Source organism: Meleagris gallopavo, chromosome 1 (assembly GCF_000146605.3).
Source record: "Meleagris gallopavo isolate NT-WF06-2002-E0010 breed Aviagen turkey brand Nicholas breeding stock chromosome 1, Turkey_5.1, whole genome shotgun sequence".
Taxonomy (NCBI): Eukaryota; Metazoa; Chordata; class Aves; order Galliformes; family Phasianidae; genus Meleagris; species Meleagris gallopavo.
This window is the reverse complement of record NC_015011.2, coordinates 159,776,758-159,799,354: the sequence shown is the minus strand read 5'-3', so window position 1 is coordinate 159,799,354 and position 22,597 is coordinate 159,776,758. Positions and strand designations below refer to the sequence as shown.

Here is a 22,597-nt window from a genome sequence, read left to right as displayed (position 1 = left end):
CCTGCCCTGCTCACCTCCTCTCGCAGCGCTGCGAGCGGCCCTGTGCCGTGCAGAGGCCGGGTGCGGGTTGTGGTGGGGCATTGAGAAGCGCCCGGCGCGCTGCCTTTGTCTGCCTCCGGCAGCTCTGAGGGACCGGCATCCCATCCCTCTCGTCTTACGTTGCTTATTTTAGCCTTTTTTTAAACTTACGTATTTCTGTCCGCATAAAGACTCTCGTTGAAAGCTTTGATTTAGATTTTTTTTTTTTACTTGTTTTTTTGCGGTTGTTTTTCCCTCTATTCAAATACCTGCACTGAGTGAACTAATAAAGATGGATAAGAAATCATTTGAAACCGTGCTGGATGAAATTAGAAAGGTAATTTTTCATTTTGCATGTTAATTTAACCGTCTGGTGGTAGAATACTCCTCTCGAGGAATGTGCCATGTTAAATTGTGTACTGTAATTATCACTTGAGGCTTAAATAAAGACTAAATTATACCTCATTTTGGAAAACCATAATCCAGCATTGCAGGTGCTCATCGTGATCATTGTATACAGCAGCATGAGGCAGCTGTGCTGTGCTTGCTTGGTTTGAGGTTAGTTTTATTTTCTCAGAAAACTGAGCCCATGTACACACTGTTAGCAAACTAACAAGATGTGCTTGGAGAATGCTTATTTGGGATACGTTTGCCATGGCTTTTAAGTGGTAATAAAAGCCAAAATAATCTATCAGCACATTGGTCAGGGTGAAGGGATGCTTGGCTCGTCCAGCTGAAGAAGTGAGTTTGTAAAATGAGATGTATTTTATAGACCACCTTTTATATGTACGTTTAGGAGACAGAACACACAAATCACACACCGTGGAGTTTCTAGGCTGCATTCTGCTTGCCATATTCAAATGCATATCTCCACCAGTTCACGAGCATTTCCTTCCTCTGAGTTGATCCATGTTCTGAACTCTGGTGATGTGTGTCCTGTTACAAAAGTGCTGAGCAAAATACTTGCTTGGTGTAGAAGGCAGAGGTACAGACCTGCCCTCCTGTTCCCTGGCAGATGCTAACATTTCTTTCTGCATTGAGCTCTGCTTTTGAAAGGGAAGCTGGAGATGGATAGCTGAGGCAGTTCCTAACTGTTGGAAATGGAAACAGAAAAATAAGTGTCAGAATCCTTTAGGGTCACTGAGAGATGAATGGAAGCATGGGTCCTGCCTTGTGTGGGAAGTTCAAGCCTGGATTACTAGTTGGGAGGTTAAGCAGAGGTGAGGAAACATCACAGAGCCAGTATGTGACCTGCTAACGCTGCTGTGGTGTGGAAGGGAAGGGTTATGCACCAGAGATTGTCCTTACAAGGGGCTGTCCAGAAGGGATCATTTGCTCGGTGTGTTATGGTACTAGAGGGTGCAGCTCTTACTTGAGATGCAGCAGTGACCATGGTTGAAGTTATTCTTTTGGGTGATATTGGGGTACTAAGTGCTTTTGCACAAAAGCCCTGGTGATGTTTACTGGCATAGTGGCATGTGTGAGCATTTTATATAAGGTCACTCTCATAAACTTCTCTTTATAAAGCAGGTTGGACATTGGGCATGTATGTGTATATATGTATGCTGTGTTATCAGCTAAAGATATGATACAATTATTCCAGGATATGGATTTGCCTCCTAACCTAAGGACTGTCATGGGAAATATGGGGATAAAATTAGGGAACAGCTTGCACACGAAGAACTTCTTCTGAGAATTGATGGAGGAAAGGAGCAATGTCTCAAGCGTTACATCTGCATTGCAGCCTGTCAGAATACATTCTGTGATTACTAAATACTGCAGAGAAAAAGGTTTTTGGCATGGGATGTCAGGCGTTTGTATTTCCTGATGCTATCTGCCTGTATTCCTGTAAACTGCATTTACTGCTCATCTAAGCATCAGTGCTGTGCTGTCTTAATGCTAACCGTGCTGCTTCAGTGTAACCTGGATCTTTGTTGCTTTGTTTAACCTTCATGGAGAAGAACCTTCTTTATTATGTGACTCGCAAGTCAATTGTGTTATACCTTCCACTTTCACTCCTACAATTAGCAGGAACAAAGTATTTAAACGTCTTAATGTGCAGCTTTAGTGCCATCTTTCTCCATGCGTATTTATGATAATTAAAAAATAAATTTTATGTACAGCAAAGCAGAGTAATGCTTTTTATGTGTTTTCTTATTATGAAGTTATCAATTGTCAGTTTATATGCTGTACGACATGCTACTTTTGTGTGTTTGGTTGTTTGTTTTTTTTTCCCTACAAATATGAAAAGAGAAGGAAGGGAAAGAAAAAAAAAAGATAGAATGAAGAGAGAAGTGCATTTTCCCTCTGACTTCAGCATTTCTGATAGTTTCAGGCTCATAAAGAGGTATGGGAGTTTACCTTGAACAGTGTGCAAGTGGATTCTGTGCACCTGTGCTCCTGCAGGCAGACTGCAGTGGCAAAGACCTTCATTTCCATCTGTGTGGAAGGACAAGGGGAGAAAAGAAAGAATAGGGGCAGGTTTTAGAGCTACGATAAGACAACAAAGCCCCTCTGGAGCAAACTTTTATCATGAACTTCATTCTGTCCGTTGCAGTCTTGTTTGCCACTCTCCATAAATTCACTGCAGTAAGATACTCAGCTCATTATTTTATAGGGATGTACAAAGGGATGTACAAAGAATAACAATCTGCATTATCTTTAACATAAGGTTGATATAAACCTTAGTGGCAAAAATAAGAATGAATAACATATTTCTTTCAGTGTAGCTTTAAACGAAAGCAATACGAAATGAAATAAAAACAGAATGTTTTTTATACAGAAAATTTCAGTGACCTTTCTCTACTTTTCATTGTTCCCTTAATTAAGGAGAATGCAGTCACTTAGAAATACTGCAGTTGATGGTGTAAATGTCATTTTGCAAGGTTAAATGTGTTTTTTAGACTAATAGGTTTGTTTAACAGGACTGTGCTGTAATTATAATTTTTGGGGGACTACTTATTTGTCTTTTTTCTTTTTCTGCATCTTCTAGGCTGTATTGACTGAGTACAAATTAAAAGCTATTGAATATGTTCATGGATACTTCTCTAGTGAACAGGTAAAGTCAACACAGTTGCAAATTTAATGGGAGTTGTTGGTTTTGTCTATTCAGTAATATAGAATGTATCTCCAGTCATACTGAAGCCAAAGAGATTTATTTCCTCATTACTGTATCAACATTAATCTGTTAAAAATAGTTCTAAATTCTTGTGTATTATCAAACACATTACATTTTAGATTCTCTTGCATGAGGAAAACTGGGGAAAATAATCATGGAATTTGGAATTATCTTGCATAGATTTTCTAAAGTTTTAAGTATACAGCTGCTGCCTTGTCCTATGAAGACAGGCTGAGAGAGCTGGGGCTGTGCAGCCTGGAGAAGAGAAGGCTCCGGGAAGAGCTGAGAGCAGCCTTTCAGTATCTAAAGGGAGGCTGTAAAAAGGGAGAGGACAGGCTCTTTAGCAGGGTCTGCTGTGACAGGACAAGGGGAAATGGTTTCAAACTAAAAGAAGGGAGATTTAGACTGGATACGAGGAAGAAATTTTTTACAGTAAGGGTGGTGAGGCATTGGCACGGGTTGCCCAGAGATGTGGTGGATGCCCCATCCCTGGAGACATTCAGAATCAGGCTGGATGGGGCTCTGAACACCTGATCTACCTGTGGATGTTCCTGTTCATTGCGAAGGAGTTGGACCAGATGACCTTTAAAGGTCCCTTCCAAATCAAATGATTCTATGATTTTTGGTCCTATTTGCAGTTTTTTGTTTGCTTTTCTGCTTCCTATGTGGGAATTGTGCATATATAAAAATGCATAGCGAGGAACGTCTGTGTGTTTTAAATACTTTAATAGAAAGTCTTCCCTTCGCAACACTGGATTAGTTAGCAGCCTGTTTGGATGTAAAAAAAGCATTAGGTACTGATGGACACTGAGGTGATCAAACATTACAATCAAACATCACAGACAGAGTTGTCTGTTTAGCTGTATAACACTGTACTCTGTGAATGGAAAGAATGTGTTGATGCTCTTAGCACCATTTTTGATATACACGAAAGATTAATTGATGGTTTTTCTAATGCAGGTTGTTGAGTTACTGAGATATTTCTCCTGGGCTGAACCACAGCTGAAGGCAATAAAGGCTTTGCAACATGTAAGTTCTTGTGTAATAATCTTGAGGAATATGTTCTCTCTTTTAATCTTGTTTTAAATTTGTGATGTGTGCATTAGCAGCTGCCCTTTAATTGTCTCTTCATCTCTCTTTCTATGGTTTCACAGTGTGAATGCACATACAATCTCCTTCTCAACGAGAGGAAAAGAATATTAAACATTTACTGAAGTACACGATAGATTGCTGTTATTAAGTTCTCAATTTAAAATAATTGTGTTGCATTATTTTATATATGTTCTTTTCTTTCTTGCTTGCTTGTCAGAAAATAGTGGCAGTCCCGGCATCAAAAATGGTTAATATTCTCAACTGTTTCACATTCAGTAAAGATAAACTTATTGCTCTTGAAATCTTGGCATCGTAAGTATCTCTCGTGTTGTATGTCCTTAAGATGTATTTGCTGTTTTTACTAATGTTTGACTATGTAAAACTTAATGTATTTCTAGAAGGAAGAAGTTAAGGTAAAGCACGTATCTGCTATTGATGTGACTTTGAAAGAAGATGTGCTCAAATTTGTAGTTCATCTGAGTGTTGTCTGTGCTGCTTCTGCCTGCTGCAAAACTGCTCCTTAGCCAGTATTTTTAGAGCAGTCTTCAGATCCTCAAATGATGAGGGCCTTAAGCTTATTTCTGTTTACTGAAATGTAAGGGGCTTGAGACCAGAATGTTCTGAGCTTTACTCTTCAGCATTTGAAAAGTCCTGTGATTATTACGTAAAAATGTGTTAAGTGCTTCACTCAAATTGTTTGATTTACAGATCTAATGTCTATAAAAGATTTACCTTTTACAATTGTATGTATTGGAACTCTTCTGCCTGGTTTAGGGGATTTTTTGTATGAAGTGTTCTGTTTTGTTATTGTTTGCATTGAGTATGTCTGCCTTGCATATGAACATTGTAGCTTAGAGTTAATTTGATCATTTGGAGTGATATAAATATATGATGTAAACATCCATAAAACAGTAAAGACTGATGATATAGGCATGATCTTACTTTTAGAGTTGAGGTGTGAGAAACTGTATGAGTCCTCCTGATCTCTTTCAGACCAAAGCAAAATAGGATAGCCTAAAGGAAGTTCAGTAGTATAATTAACTCATTTTTCTTCTTGAAATGGGATTGGTGCTCATATGCTCTTTTGTTAGTATACTTCAGCTGGTGTGATCATTCACATTTTAATATAGTCTTTCAGGTATTTTTTGTGGGTTTATTCAGCATTCTGCTGATTGTGTCTATTCTAATGTTTTCCTCCTTTGATTAGTTGTTCTTTAAGTGGCTGAATTGTATTTCCAGTGTCTTGGCAGGAGCATAGTACTTGACATCAGTAAAAATGTGGTCAGGGTTTTGAACAAGACAAGTGGAACCAGGCATTAGCCTTCCTGTATGTGCACGTTTTGTTGTTCTCTGTGGTGTGTCTAGCTTCGTTTTTGAAAGAGGATCAAGGGAAAAGGAAGGGTACTTTTTGGAGGTATCTGAGGAGTTTCTATAGTACTGCAGAACATGGGTAGAGTTGCCAGGAGTTTCAGCTTAATTTTTCTGGAGTAAACAAGACAAAAATTTGTTTATCTATCAATCTAGTAAGGAGCAGTGACAAATTCAGTAGCTGGTACTTTTCTGCTGTGCTGGGAATTGTATGCTAGTGGCAATTAAAATTTTCTAATGAAACGCTGTGATCCAGAATCCATTTTGTCAGCTTAGTTATTTTTACTGTAAAGTCTAGCCATTGCTATCCATTGTTCCATATTGCTTTTGATACCATGTTTCACTTACAGGTGTGAAGTCTATACTTAAGTCTAGGGTTTTTGCTTTAGTAACAGTAGTAATGTTACAATCTGAACTTTTTGTGTTTTTCTTAATGAACTGTTGGATATTGGCTAAATAATTGTTGATCATTTTTCAGTAGTGCATTATTTCTGATAAGTGTACAGAATGACAGTAATCTTTTGTTGACGTCTCTATTTGTAGCAACATTGTTGATGCTCAGAATTACCGCCTTATCGAAGATCTGTTCAGAATTAATATGTCAGAGAAGAAAAGGTGCAGAAGAATTCTTGAGCAGGTAGTCAAGATACTCTGTTTCTTTCATTCTGTCAAATGTAGTATTGTTTCTGTCTTTATGGTTATTGTGGGGTGAAGACTTCCTTTGAGGACTGCTGGGAACTGTTGGTAGAAAAGAGGATGAAAGAAGCAGTCAAAGAAAGAGAAGAACTGTGTAGTGTATGTGCAAGAAAAGGGAAGTTTTTGTTGGGCATTGGGATAACGTGGAGAAAGAGGGAGAGAAACATAACCAGTACTTGAGGAAACAATCTGGGTTTGTTTTAGAGAACAAGTGCTTAACCCTAAGTTCAGTACAAGCTGAGATGAGTTGAGTAGAGTTACTGAAAGCAAATGGGGCTTTGGCAGAACTTCACAAGGGCTATTTGGCAAGAAGATCTGACAGATAGAGACAAAGCTTTGAGTTGTTCCCCGCAGATCGATTTATACAGTCTAAATGTCATGAAATATTAATGCATTTCTTTAAAGCATTGAATTTTATAGCAAATAATGACCTCTCTTGATTATTTTGCAGGCTTCAAAAACGGGTTGTAAGGCTCCTCATGCTATGATATCATCTTGTGGCATGATTCCTGGCAACCCTTATCCCAAGGGCAAACCAAGCCGTATAAATGGGATTTTTCCAGTAAGCATTTGCTTTTCGTGACGTTCTTGATTTAGGATTCATTATAGTATAACCAAAGTAGGATTCATACATATGTGAGGAAGAGTGGAATTAAAAGCAGTGATTTTAATTATATCATCCATTTCACTTCCGCAGTGAACTGTAATTACTTTTATTTGCATATTCTTCCTATGCTGCTTTGTGTAAAGATTACTGATTACTGCAAAAATAAGATACTGTTCATATATGGAAAACACTGTAAATTACAGCAATATTTGGCAGAATCAGGAGAGGTGTAAGGAACCTCACTCGTACATAAGATGGCTTAATATGATCACTACAGTACTACTGATAACCTTAGAGCAGTCGTAGTTTGTGTTTCCTGTGAACACTTTAAGGAATAGAAGTGTAAGTTAGCATGTCCACAGATCAAAATTCAGGCTGACTGTTTAATATGCATCTCTCTACAAAAGCCCAGTGTTACGTACCCAGCTATTGGAATACTCTTGTTCAGCATTTAACAAGTCTATAACACCATTTTTTTTTCCCCCAAAACATGTGTTGCTTTTAAAATATTTGGAAACTCAAATGTAGTTCAGACATAAGGCAAATATGCCAGAAATTCTACAGTAAGATTTACTTCTAAAGTAATCCCTAATAGTTGATTTTCTTTTGTTTCAGGGAACCCCCATCAAAAAGGATACAGAAGAATGTACGAGTGAAGGAAAAGGAATAGCAGCCCGTATACTTGGCCCATCCAAACCAGTATGTCTGATAAATGAATAAGTAAATGAAACTTCTAAGAAAAAAAATCTAACCAACTGCAGATTTAATACAGCTTTTATATGAAATGTGGTTATGTTTCAAGAAGATTGTAGAGCAGCAATTTCAACAAAGTTGAGTAAAGAATAAAGTTAATATGTTCTAGAATTTTTGTAGATAATGTGAACAGAATCAAGCTGTAGATTGTATCTTTGGGGAATAGGATTCTCTAGTGGATACAGTGTGTGTGCTCATTCAAAACAGAATTTAAATTACAGTAGCAGAAGAGAAAACTAAAAGCAGTTTTAGTACTCCATTGTAAGCTAGTGGAATTTTTAGATACAAATATATGTAATTTTATGTTACAGTCTCTGAGGTTTTCCTTCATGAACATAAAAAGTGCTTACATCATAGAAATGTGAATTATGGAAGTTATTTAGGAAGTACTAGCTTCTTAACAACATAGTTGATGTATATTTCAAACTTTTTAAACGTGTGTGACAAACTTTCAGTGAACCTGATACTATCTAGAATTAGTGTCCTAATGTTTTATTTCCACTTATATTGTGAGATGTTTCCCACTAAGTGGTATTATTTTGAAGTGAAATGTAGCCTCATAAGTATTTGTTAGTTTTAAATATACTAAATCTTTAAAGTGAGAATTCAGTCCAAAACTGCAGAGTGTGAAGTCTACAAGGCAGGAAGAAATTCTCTTTCCCACTTGTGCTCAGTAGGTATTCCAGTTCCTAAAGGGGATTTTTCATTACGTAAAGGAGCCTCACAAGAAAACTAGAGAAGGACCCTTCATCAGAGAGTGTAGCAATAGGACAAGGGCAATGGCTTTAAACTAAAAGAGGGGAGATTTTGATTAGATATTAGGAAGATATTTTTTACTGTGAGGGTGGTGAGGCACCTGGAACAGGTTGCCCAAAGAAACTGTGGATAGCCCTTCCCTGGAAGTGTTTAGTGTCAGTGTCAGGCTGGATGGGGCTTTGGGCAGCTTTGTCCAGTGGAAGGTATCTCTGCCCTTGGTGGGCAAGTTGGAGCTCAATGGTCTTTCAGATTCCTTCCAATCTAAGTCATCCTATGATTACATTAAAATGTAAAGTTGTATTAGCGATGTTTGTTTCATTCTCTTGAAAAAATGAAATATATGCAGTCAGTATGGATATTACAGAGAAATCTGATATCATGAATATTTTCACTGTGGACAACAGCAGTTCTGAATGTTAGCTTTCTGACAAAAAGTAGGTAATGCTTTCACTATTCTTCCATTTTTATTTATTTATTTATTTATTTTTGTTATTGTTGTTGTCTGTTTTTGTTTATGTAGGCTCCATCAACCTACAATCCACACAAGCCTGTTCCATACCCCATCCCACCATGTCGGCCACATGCAACTATCGCACCAAGTAAGGTTTCTGTGTGTTTTTATCTTGATGCTACTGTTCCTTCCATTTGCCTTTTAATTAATATGTCAATATGTCAGTTTCTCTGACCACAATTAGATCTGAAATTGGCTTGTGCTACCTAAGCATGTTCTGAATACAGGTTTCTGCCTCTTCCTGTCATGAATGGAAAGTTGCTAGAAAGATAAACATATACTGACTTATTTTTCCAACATCCATGTTGTGAGAAAACTTCAGTGTCCTGTTCTGAGAACAGTATAGTTCACTGATGGGAGACACTGTGTATCTTAGATAAGATTGAGGCCGTGTATCCATTTTAATCTTTTACAAAGGTGTGGACTTTGGCTTGACAAGTCTGTTGACTTGTTGCTGTCATGTCAAACTTAAGATATGGTCAGGTTCAGCCCTACTCTGGATGGGAATATGTGGGAATTTGCTGAATAGCAGGGACCTCTTCCTTAGTTGACCTCAGTAAAAGCACTTTATTGTCTCCTCATCACAGTGGAACACTGTTTCCTAAAATAAAAGTTTAGACTTTTAGGTGAAGATTTCAGACTCAGAAGGGCACGGCATTTGCGCTTACCATAATATGTTTGATCTGATTACTCCTAGTCATGTGCCTCATGCAAGATCAAGCCTTTCTTTATAAGCTCCTCTCTTCTTGCTCTGCTGCAGCAATTGTTTGATTCGAGACATTTGTGGTAGCAAGGCAATTAGAAGCACTTCTATCACTGGTAGCTGTAATCCATCCACCTAAATGCTCTTCCTAGCAAATGGCAAAAATTAGTGACATAGGCTTTGCTGGCAGTACTCTTACATGGCCATTTCTTTGAAGTGGGAATTTGAAGATCCTATATGGCTGGGCTCTGGTCTTTTTGTGCAGCAGACAGAAACTTGTTCTAAATTTGCCATTCTGTGAAGAGCTCTGGTCTGCAAGCTTGCTTTTCACTTATTTCAGGAATTTCAGGGAGATTTTAAGGCATTTGATGAGAAAGCATGTGATGTTATTTAGCATGAATATTAAAGGGTGAGTCATCTAACAAACATAATGTCTACAAATGTCTTTATAAAGAATCTAGAAAAGTAGGCAATACTAACAGGTAGAGTAAGTCTAATGACTTGTGTCCTAGAAGTGCCTTGCTCTCCAAAAAGCTTACAGGAAACTTGCAAACTAGCTCTAATTTATATTACATAAATCCTGTGTGAAGCAAATTGGGACACAAAGTTTGTCCTATGGCTGCACATAAATACTAGGACATGAAGTAGTTTTTGAGGTCTCAGAGCCTTGTTAAACTTCAACACAGTTTTAAAAAACCTTTGTGATAAGGGAACTGATGATAAATACGTATACATATAAAATAACATTTGATGAGATTGCAGTTGTTGATGTATAACTATTGAATCTGATTCCAACAATGTTTAGAAAGATTGGAATGATGTTTTATTTTCTGCTTCTTATATGTTTTGGTGTAGCATCTGCTTTCTCTGAGACACAGTGATTGTTAGTTACTTCTCTGATTTTGGACCATGAATTGTCCTGCAAGAGGAACCACGTGAAAGTATGAAACGAAAAAGGATTTTTATATGTCAGATTGCTGCTTTTTGAGTATTTTTTAAGTGGTGCCTTTTCCCATTAAGCATAAGTTTGTATATTCTTAAAACGGTCATTCAGAACCATTGTGGATTGTATGTATATTCCTGTGGTTTAAATTCTGATGCTCTTCATCAGAAATGTATACCACAGGTACACAGTAGCAGTTTGGGTTGTTCTAACCCAAGAACAGTTCTAAAGAATAAAGAAGGGGAAAAGGTATTTTTGTCATGTTTAGTAGAATAAGTACTTTATATAAAAATAATCTGCTGGTCCCACTGCAATCTCTTTACATTTAAAGAGAGATTGAAGAGTGATAGATTAAGAATTTGGCATGCACAGAGATGGGACATCATTCTCTACATTTTCTCACTAGCAGTGGAGGGCTGGTCATGATCATTGATATGTTTGGCTCTTTTGTTTGTTAAGGCTTTTCGTGTTAGAGGAGGAATTGCACCAGCCTTTAAGTTAGAAATAGGAAAAAAAACAAGTGAAGCTGCAGACACTGACTTTTTCCTCCCATTAAGTTCTTCAAGTGACATGGAAATGAAAACAGTTGAAACCTGTCTTTTCCAGGCTGTTTCAAGGTGAAAAAATCAAAATTCAGTTTCGGCTATGTTCTACTGTAAAAACAATTAGAGATCTTCTCTTCCTAAAACTTGGATCATAATGTGTGTCACTCAGGCAGATAATGTCAAAAACCCAAACGATTAATGGCTTTGACTTTTTAGTGAAGAGATGTCTTAAAATCTTGATAATAGTCTTTTTAAGGAAAGACACTGGGTCATTCACATATGGGTTCTTCTGGCAAATAAGATGTTTACTGCATTTCTTCTTTTAGGTGCTTACAACAATGCTGGCTTAGTTCCAATGGCTAATGTCATAGCTCCAGGCTTACCAGCTCCTTCAACATACACTACTAATCAAGGGGTATCAGGTAAAGCGCATATAGGTTTAAAAGCGTTGAAGATATTTTCTCCTCTTTCTTTGTTATGACTGGATTATTCATTGCTGGAGTTCTGTTTGCTTTAAAATAATCAGACTGTTGTTCTCTGTTTAGAAAATGAAGACCTTTCCAGCCAGGCAAAACCTTCCCAAAATCAAGGTAAATTCAGATCCGCAAGGGGTTTATCATGTTGATTGTAACTCTGTTAATTGTTCAGAAAATGTAAATCATGTATTTGTTTAGTATGATTTTCATAAGCATTGAAGTATTTAATTGCAGTTGAAATATAATCCCTTGAGAACCGATGAAAATTCATTTCAGGCATTTGGCACAGTTGTTGAAACATTAAAACCTGGCCTTTTGTGTTAATTCATTAGAGTTTTATCTTCTTGAGCATCTGTGTATGCGTTTAAGAGTTCATATAAAAAGCTAAATCAAAATATGCTTTGCAGTATAGTGTATTGAAACACTTCATTGATATTTTTTGCAGTTGTTAAAACCTTGGACCTCTATTTGAAAATCCATTCACATTTTAATTCCATATATTAGTTGCAATGGGAGACTAGGAGTACAAAATAGACATATTCTTTGTTCCTAGTTTGTTGAAATCCATATCTAGAATATCTTAACTGTTAAATTCAGGTATGTCTACCTGCAGTTTTGTCTTGTGCTTTAAATTTCAGTTATTTTTGCAGAAGAGAGTTGTGCATGTGTTGGTCTGTATATATGTGGTACTTGGTGTACTGAGATTTGGTAATTGAGGTGATAGTAATACAAATAGTAATAATAAATCCCATGATGAACTGGTAGTACAAGATTTTTGATAATACTTTGGTAGCTTTGACGAATATAAACTGAGAATCTATTATGTATTGAATCAGGTATATTAAAAAATACCCAAACAGACAACACGACTGTGATAAGTTTAGCTTCTGTAAGAACTTCCGGATAAAAAAAAACATATATTTTGTTTTTTCTTCTCTGTGCTCAGGCTTGGTAGAGCAGAAAGGCTGCTATTTCAAAGAATCACTTTCTACATATTTACCCTTTAAGTGTGCATGTATTTTTACGAGGTAGTTTATACAGGTAAATCAATACGTTGTAAGGAGTCAAATAGTCTCTTAGGAGGAGAAATTCAGTAGCAGCTTTGAGTTCTGTTGCAGCTGTGTTCCTCTGGTGATCATCTTTGCTGGGTTAAAAATTGTGATCACTGGGAGAATATTCAGCTTGGAAACAGGGTGAAGGAAAATACAGAATCCAGAGCAGAGCAGTCTGAGTTTAGATTTTTGGAAAAGGCTATGTAAAAGGAAATGACTTGTTTGTCACTTTTCTCACTTTAGAGTTTCAAGATGCATAAACCAGGAGTCTGTCACATGAAGTTAGGTCCAAGATTTTAAAGATTCCAGTTTTCATTTAGTTTATGCATAGAAGTTGGGGTGAGAGAGAAATCCAACCTATTTTGGGCCTATGGGAGATGAGTTTGACCAATTGCATCAGTGATTTGCTTACAGTCGAACTGACCATTTTTTAAGTAAACTAAAATTACAAGGGTTGTTTTGAGGAGAATGATTAATTACATTCATATTCCACAGGGTACTAGATGTAGAGATACCAAGGCTCTTGATGTGCCAGCCTTCATAAAATGCAGTTTCTGCCCCGAACCCTGACAGTGTGCCTTCTTGTTTTCCTCCAGCTTGACTTGTCTCTTTGACTTGATTAGTAGGGTCGATACAAATTAATATTCCTAGTGTCAGGTGGTTGCCTCAGTTATAGATGCCTGACTTTCAACTTCTAGCAATATTTGTTGATAAGGTCAAGTGACATTATTAGTTTAATACTGTAGTGTGATACATTAATTTAAAAGTGTACCTTCTTAGAATCAAAGTATGAAGGAAACACAGTGAAGAGAATGACCTGATTTTGAAAGAAAGAAAAATACCAGCACCTGAAATCAGCTTTCTTCAGATGTTGACTAAACTTCTCTGAAATCATGATACATTGAATTAACTGATTCTGAAGGAAATTCTGACCTTCAGTGAGAGTGAATGCAGAGGAGCCCAGGTGATCCAATGCCAATAGATACAGGTGTTTACCTGTATCATGTAACTATTCTTACAGAGTATACTTGAATATCTAAACTGTCTTGCATGAGATTATGAAGAGATGGTAGATGTCACAAAGTGTTTTGAAGATAAGTAGTAGCCTACATAATGTATAACTTGTGTGATGTGTTTGTACGTACCTTTTTGTTTTGTTTTTGTAGTTTCCAGTGTGGATTGTTTATATACAGACATTGTATGTTAGCTATTGCCTGTGTTTCATTTTTTGAAATGCTGTATAAAATGTGTTTGTGTTGATTTCAAACATTTCTGACAGTTTGAAGTATTCTTACCAGTTTTGTTTCTTTCCAGCTTTTTCTGCACAAACGAATCAGCTCTTTACTCCTCATGGTTCTAATCCTTCAACACCTGCTGCTACTCCAGTCCCTACCCCATCACCTGTCAAAGCAATAAGCCATCCATTAGCACCTGCAACTCCACTCATCTCTGGGATGAACATGTCTACCCCTGTCCTTCCTGTTTTCCCGGGACAGGTCTCCTCCTCCATCCATACATCTCAGCCATCCACACCAACTCCTACAGTCATCAAATCCCTTTCATTACCTGGTGTCCCTGTCACATCTGTACACAGTGCAACCTCTACTCCCATCCCTGCGGTTTTCTCTGGGCTCGCTTCTATACCCTCTGCTACACCAGCTCCACAAGGCTCTTCCACTCCGTGTGCTACACCTGCACCTAGTGAAGCTTTTGCATCTGCTACTACACCATTTGCTGGTCTCCCTTTTTCTGCAGCCTCTTCAGTTGCTTCAGCTAGTAATCCCACTCCATTGTCATCAGTTTTTGCTGGACTTCCTCTGTCCTTGCCACCCAGTGTCCAAGGGATTTCTAGTCCTGTTCCCTCAACAATTGCTAATTCTCCTGCCACCACCATTCCTGGTTCACTTAGCTTGCCTAACCCTATTTTGTCTGTCTTAAAGGGATTTCTGACATCAAATGACACTTCATTAATCAATTCATCTGCTTTACCTTCTGCTATGACAAGTGAACTTGCTTCTTTATCTGCTCTTGCTAATCAAAGCTCTGACCCTCCCACGTCCTCTGTCAAATGTTATACTCCATCAGCCACCCCCACCTCACAGCGTTCCTCCACGCCCGGGCTGGCCATTTTTCCAGGTCTTCCATCCCCATCTGTGACCAACTCTAGTTCCACTCCTCCAACATTGCCTGCACAGTCACCTTTAACCACTTCACCATCAGTTATGCCAGTCAACTGTGGCTCATCAGCCTCCCTCTTGCATGGCACAAGCCCTACTAATCCCGACCAGCAACTCTCATCAACCCCAGTTGCCACAAGTATCCCACAAGTTCTGATCAAAACAGAACCCATGAGTCCTACCCTCTCAGCCTTCAAAGGTCCTTCTCACTCAGCTGGCCCTTCTCATGGCACTATAGGGCTCTCAGCGCTCGGGCGTGCGTACACCTCAGCAGCGTCAGTGCCAGTCAGTTTACCCAGCTCCCTGAATCCAGCACTATCGGGTCTCTCCTCTTTGAGTGCTCCTCTAAACAACCCCAATTCTCTGGCTTCCATTTCCCTCGCCCCACATGGCTCCACCGCTCCCATTGCCCCTGTATTTAATGGACTTCCTCCTTTCACATCTCTAACCAGTAACTTTGCTTTTACTGGTAATCCAGCACTTACACCACCCGTCACTCTCCCAGGGTCTTTGTTAGCTACTCCAGCTACTACTGCTTCAGCTGTGTCTGCCCCTCATGTGAATTCCACAGCCGCCGTACTCTCAGGACTCGCCGCCTCAGCAACAGTCTCTGCTCCACCCTTTTCGCTTAACTTGTCCAGTGCCGTCCCTTCCCTTTTTCTGTTGCCCAGGGACCTCTGGGATCATCAAACCCATCCTTCCCTGGTTTTCCTGTCTCTAACACACCCTCTGTCACTCCTGCTCTCCCTTCTTTCCCTGGCCTCCAGGCATCCTCTGCAGTAGCAGCAGTTGCACCGTTGCCGGCAGCTGCCACAGCCCCATCTCCGGCTCCGGTCCTGCCAGGGTTTGCCTCGGCCTTTAGCTCAAACTTCAACTCTGCACTTGTTGCACAGGCTGGGTATGTTTTTGTTTCTGAAGGAGCTCGGTACCACTTATTTTTCTCTTGAGCAAACCGCTGATTTTACTTTATACGTAGACCTTATTTTCGGTCCTAGTTAGTCATTATGATTAATTTGTAAACTTAGTTCACTAGTAGATTGCCACCTGACTTTGGAAACTAAATGGTATTTACTAAATAGGTTGTACTCAGTAGTCCCAGTTACCACAGGCTAATCCAGTGAGGTGCTGAGTGATCTCATTTCCCACATGAGAATATTTGGCATCTTCTGTCTTCTACACAGATGGATTCCACACTGGCATCCATTGATACATCGAGATAACAATGTTCCTAGATGTTCCTATGTTTTAAGCAAATACTAAGCATTAACTTTTGTCTATAAGGTTTTTTTTGTGTGTAGAGTAGGCACAACCAAGGTATAAAAACTTCTAAGTTCCCTCTTAGGTACATTGTGTTCCAAATGGTCTTGGTTTGTATATGTGAGAATAATTTCTGGGTAGGTAGAGACCAGGCTTTGTTTGCAAATTCTGGCCTTTGTGAAGCTTAGAAAAAAAGATGCTTTTCTCATTTGTGTAGATACAAATCTATATAGACCGAAATATAGGTTAACATTTGATAGATTGTTCCTAATAACAACCACATCTTGATTTCTTTCAGCTTGACTTCTGGACTGCAGACACCAGGAAATGCAGTTTTTCCTGGTCTTTTATCTCTCCCTGGTATCCCTGGCTTTCCCCAAAGTGCCGCACAGTCTTCCTTACAGGAATTGCAGCATAGTGCGGCTGCACAGTCAGCACTGCTACAGGTAAGGTGCCCGTTTGTTACTACTGTTCTGCTTCCAGTAACTACTTGAATATGTACCTGGGTGTTAACTTCTTAGGATTATTTTAAACAAGTAAACCTGTAACATGTTTGAGAACTGATTACAAGGATAATGGTAAAGAACAAATCAGATGAATTTCTTACTGAAGGTTTGGGGTGATAATCAATGTACAGTGCTTCTGGAAGTCATGAATGTAATGAAACCTTTTTTGAAAACTATGCAGAATAAGGAGTGAAAGGTAAAAGAAAAGGCAAGCACATAAAATTTTCGTAAGATTTGTTTTAAACTTAATGAACTGATCATGTAGCTGCAAAATCTGTGCTCAGATTCAGTCTGACATTTTAATACTTAAAGATTTCTGTGGAAAACTGCTTTATTTATGTACCTTTCTTCATCCTCCAGCAAATTTTATTGACTTTGTTGCTGTGCCTTTGTCTTGATAGTTCTCTATAATATAAACCTGAACTGGCATTAGGTAATGTGTAGCTTCATCATCTCTCTCATTTGTGAAACAGCTCGTTGTAGTCATCAACATACAGAGGCTAACTGAAGCTATCATCAGAGTTTGTATTTGATAATTGAGATGCTTATTTTGCCTTTTGTTAAAAAGGACTTACGTACAGATTAAGAATGCTGGCAGGGCTTTTGTTCTTCCATCCGAAATAAAGGCAGTAACGTGTCTTCAGTTGTTGATTTCTCTGTTCTGTGACAAATGAATTTTTGAGATGGAGCATATGTCTAATACTGTTTAATGTGCAAAACACTGTCAGACACCTCTTAAATAGCAGGGGAAATGTATCAAAACAAACAAATTACTTAATCTCAACTATGTTTTTGTAGCTCAGAGAATTATTCTGAGGAAATCTACATACAGAGGTTGCTTTGGAGAAATGTTTTTTCTTGTTTACGAGTTCCAGTCACTGAAATGAACATTTAGATACTCAAGCTATGTAGATGAAGAAGGCTGAAAGTCAGTGAAATGCTACAGCTCCTGATTAAGCTATGCCTTCCAAATCAGCTGTGGCTTCCAATGTTGGAAAATAAATGCCAATAATGCTTCTTCATTTTTCCTGTTAATCCAGCTGCTTTCTCACTCTGGTATTTCGGAGCAATAATTGCACTGCAGTTTAACACATGCATACAGCAGCATTGCTCATCTTCATTCTTTGCATACTTCAAATGATACTTTAAGTAATTGCTGTTTTGGCTTGAGTGGGATTGGTATTGTGGCTGAAATTTTGCTTGATTTAGGTTTTTGTTTGTTTGTTTTGTCTGTGCTGTTTCCTAACTTCTTCTCTTCCTTGAAGGCACATTCTGCTTCTGCTCTGGAGAACTATACAGCTCAGCCTGAAGGTTTTGCTAACTATCCATCAACACCAGGAACGCCATTTTCATTGCAGACAAGTCTGCCCCAGAGTGGATGGCAATAAATACCAGACATTTTTAAAGACTGCAGTGGTTGCTTGACAGAGCCTGGTCCTATTCACTTTGAAGGCTGTCTCCACTTTAGTGAGAGCGCTCTGCTTGAGTGGGAGCATGGTTTGAACTGGGGAAGGAGGGGAAACTCTGAGGATAAAATGATTCCAGGCAATTGTATCAGACATCAAACTTAGATTGTGATTGAATTTTATTGATTCAGGGTCTGATCCTGCAAGTTGCTGAGCATCCTTGACTCTCTTTGTAGTTTATAAATCGGAATGTTTGGTTTCTTCCAGGATCAGGAGCATTCAAACAGATGTTTGTGTAAATAGAGCAATTGGCTAACAAATCAAATGGGGAGAACAAGTATACTTAGTTGTGTGTGTAAGCACCTATTCTTCTGTTACATTTTGTGTGCTATATGTGGTTAATGTAGAATAAGACCTAGAATGAAATTAGATAATTAAAGCTGTAGATGATCTTTAGATGCACACCTTTGTGTGTGCATAGATCAAGATCAGTTTATGGTTCTTCAGACCTTCTACCATTATGTCTGAGGATCTCCTGTTAGCATCGATAGTATGGTAAGGGGAGATCAGAGGGGCTTGGGAGTATTTTTACACTTTGAATTATTGTCATGGGCTTGCTGCTGAATTGTGTACTCTGTCAGAATCAGAAGGAGAGGACTAGGAAATGATAATGTATTTGGATAGAAGTGGATTATGTCTTACTGGAGTATGGTTTAGCTAGCTGGAAATATGTCTTTCCAAAGTCCATAAAAAGCCTTTTAATTTGCATCTAAAATAGTGTTCCATGACATTTCCCCTGCCCTCACACCTCTCTGTGGATGAAATTATTGTACTGCGGATAGATTGCCTATCCGGCACTTTTGACTGCAGACTTCTGTGAATGTTTACAGACATGGGTCAAGTTCTTCTTTCCCTTGTATTTACAGGCCCACTGGTTTTTGTTTGGTTGGCTATAAACCACAATTTGATGGTGCTTACAAGTTATCCTGTGAATATAAGTGGGAGCAGAATTTGGACCATGGGATTTTTAGTATTTTTCCTTGGAAAACGTACATGATTTTAAAGGCATATAGCTAAATTAACTGTATTGGTTAGGGAGGGTTATGATGCAGTATATAGAAAGGTCTTGCTTTGTTAGTGAAATTCGGTTGTGCACTCCTCTAATAATGTTAGTACCTGCGGCAATGTGTAACACATCATTGAATATCATCTATTTAAAGTAAACTCTCAATCGTGTCAATAGAGATGAATGATATTCAATCCTGTGATTAAATTAAAATGTAGAGGATATGATGCTGTAGAAAAGCTCTGCACCTAGAGTTTTACTTTTTTAAAAATGAATTCTGCTGGGAGATGTTGCTAATGTATTTTCTTTCAAGATGTGAACAAACTTTTTTAGAACATTAATGGAAATTCATGTACTGGTTTTTAACACAATTTTTTTAAATAAAAAGTTTACAGTCATGGCAAAAAGGCTTTGCTGACTATTTACCTATTTGCTTAAAATATAGATGAATAAACTTGTTTTTACTAAGACACTTTCTAATGTTTGATCCTACTTACGCAGGTTTGCGTAAATTGATGCTGAATTATCTATAGAAATATAAAATAGGTTTCCTAAAGAGTGATAATAGAAGTACTCTATGAAGTTTCGTTTAGATAGAAAATGTAAGTAGTGTCCTACACACTTTGTCAGTATTGGGCTAGTCTTGCATTTTCATAATCAGATTTACATATTATTTTAAAGTATGTTGCACATTCACATTTTTTATTTCGTGAAAGCGGGTGATTTCACAATGAGGTGCTAGTTTGATCTCTGGGTTGAGCCCTACTTTCCTAACCAACCAAGCAATCCAATAAAAAGCTTAAGCTAGCTTAGTTCACCTTGTAGTCAAAACCAGGTGTCAAACATCAGCCTTTATGTAATGTTTCATCATATGTAAGTAGTTCCTGTGTCAGTTTTTGGAAGCATGTATTGAGTGGTTATGGATTATGTGTTTGTGGTGAGCTTTTTCCTGTTTGAACTTGAAACATCTCAAGCGTATATATAAGAGACCGCGAAGCTTTGTTTCTCCAAATTAAGTCAGGTGAGAACTAGTGAAATTTTCACTGTTTGAAAAGTCTTTTTTTCCTGAAACACTGTACTTCATAAGTGGGGCCTACCTACTGGGAAATGTCCTTTACCAAGGGAAGAGTTTTCCATGCGCAGCTGGAGTCGTGTCAGATAGAAGCTTGTCATCAGTCTCAGACAAGTACACAAATTGGTTAAAACGCATTAAACTATCAACAGTTCCTCTCTATAATGGGCTCTCTTTTTTACTGAATCATGTTGAATAGGACATTGTGCATGGAAGTTTTCAATGGTTAGGATTAAGGTAAGTTTCATTTCATTAAAAAGTCTCTCCTGATGTAAAATTGTTTTTTATTAATTTTTCTCCTCAGGAATAAAGTCAGTGTTCTGCATTGCAGCTTGAAGCCAACTCCTGTAACCCAACCATGGAATTTCTGAAGAGGATTATTTGTCCTGAGCTCTTTCATACTTACTTGAGCACCATGTTTAAAGACCCAGGGAAAAGTCCGCTCCTGAGGCAAACGATGCCAGATCATACACTGAAATTGTCTTTGGAAAGGACTGTTGCTGTGTGACTCGAGTCTGGACTAATTATGGTTTGATTGTTCAGTTGCTGATTACTGCTGTATTTCAGCTATGCTGAGAGACTACAAAGTCAGGTGCAGTGAAATGTTATTTGAAATAAAAATCTTTATTCACAACAACAAAGAGAACCTATTGGGACAGTTTTTGCAAATGCAAGTTTCACTGTTTCAAGTGCTTTAATTGCAGTTGTACTAAATATGAGAGAAACGGGGTAATTGTTTTGTCATCTTCCTTTGACTTGCAGTGGAGTGATGTGAGCTTGACTAGGCCTGGAATGAAACTGACCACGATATGAGCATTCTTACTTTTGTGTCAGTTGTGTGCCTCTCTTGGTTGAGATGCAGAGAACCCATTTGATTGATTCTGTCTTATATTTATTCACGTTCTCATGAAGTCGTAGTCTCAATGGTGTCAACACCTTCCTGTCATCTCACCATCTTCTGCTGTAGGGAGCATGCTTTGCAGGGGAATTGGACTTGATCTCTAGAGGTCCCTTCCAACCCCTACATTTCTGTGATTCTGTCATCTTCTGTTCTAGAAAGCTGATACCATTTTCACACAAAAGGAGGAGGAGCAATACGGTGATGTTCCTACAAGTAGCAAGATGTTACTGGTAAACTCCTCTGTGTTCTAAGGGAGATGAATGAGAAGCCCAAAGCAAATAGGCTGTTGTCTGTTCTAGTTGGTAGGGGGGACAGAATTCAGAGATAGGAAAGGAATAGGTTGAGAAGTATTTAGAGGGTGGCCAGAGCCCAGAGCATGCAAGGGAAGATGGCCCTTAAAAGATCAGAGAGAAGGAAGATGAAACTCAGAACTATGTTATATGCAAATCTCATGTCCTGCAAATGTCATATCTACTGGATGATGGTATAAGTGAAGCAAGTGGAAATCTTAGACTGTAAAGGACTGGTCACATTTTGCAAACGTAGCGGTTGGTGCAGGGAAAGGTTGGAGAATGGAATGTTGACAAGTAAGCCACAAATCATTTTGTCTGACCTAAGCCTCTGTGATGATCCAGGAATAGATGTTAAAGGCCTGCAAATGACCTGCAATAGTGAAGTTATTTACCATAAAACAGTTACTTCAAAATAATAATATGAGGGTAGTTCTGCATGTTAGATTTTCCTATCTGAAATAATTAAGAGCACATATTTCTTCTACCTGCTGTCCTGTTAGTAGGCATTTGTCATGATCATCGCCAGTACGTGAAGGGGGCCTACAGAGAAGCTGGGGAGGGACTTTTTATAAAGGCATATAGTGACAGGACAAGAGGAATTGGTTTTAAACTGGAAGAGGGTAGACTGTGACTAGATATTAGGAAGAAATTCTTTATTGTGAGGGTGGTGAGACACTGGAACAGGTTGCCCAGCGATGTTGTGAATGCTCCCAACTTGAAGATGTTCGAGACCAGGCTGGATGGGGCCATGAGCAACCTGGTCTAGGAGGAGGTGTCCCTGCCTATAGCAGGGGGTTGGAACTAGATGATCTTAAAGGTCCCTTCTAGCCCAAACCATTGTATGATTCTATGAGCAGGTTTCATCTTACAGCCAAGAGGCCAAATCACTGGGGAAGTGCAACAAATGACTTCATATGGCATATTGTGACACTGGGGAGAATAGTGAGATAAATATGTGAGTCACAGTTTTGCAAGCTGTGCGTATAGTTTCCACTGTAACTTCAAACATCCATTCAGCGAGGGTAGGTTGAAGTCTTTGTGAAGCTACAAGAGAATTCTCTGGGGAGCAATCAGTGTTGAATAACCCATCTGGGACCAATGTGGTTACTGACATAGATGAAGGCTGGTATGAAATGAAGCTGGAATCATATCTTTCAAGATGCTTGAGGTAATGGATGCACACAGAAAACAATCATAGAATTAATGTGGCTGTATGTCAAAATCATAGACTACATATGAAAAAATATGCCTTATTGTCAAATAATTGTTTTGTGTCCTTTG

The 22,597-nt window shown here is 38.5% G+C and overlaps 1 protein-coding gene across 1 annotated transcript; it reads left to right on the top strand.

Moving 5' to 3' along the window:
- Window positions 1–6: 6 nt before the first annotated feature.
- On the top strand, window positions 7–20,763 carry PROSER1 (proline and serine rich 1). The gene is given in 14 exon segments (XM_003203290.4): window positions 7–355; window positions 3,011–3,076; window positions 4,097–4,165; window positions 4,446–4,540; window positions 6,140–6,233; window positions 6,744–6,854; window positions 7,515–7,598; window positions 8,929–9,007; window positions 11,437–11,532; window positions 11,656–11,700; window positions 13,953–15,467; window positions 15,470–15,713; window positions 16,371–16,518; window positions 17,844–20,763. Coding segments are annotated over 14 exon segments (2,814 nt in total). The 5' UTR covers window positions 7–310; the 3' UTR covers window positions 17,967–20,763.
- The last annotated feature ends 1,834 nt before the right edge of the window (window positions 20,764–22,597 follow it).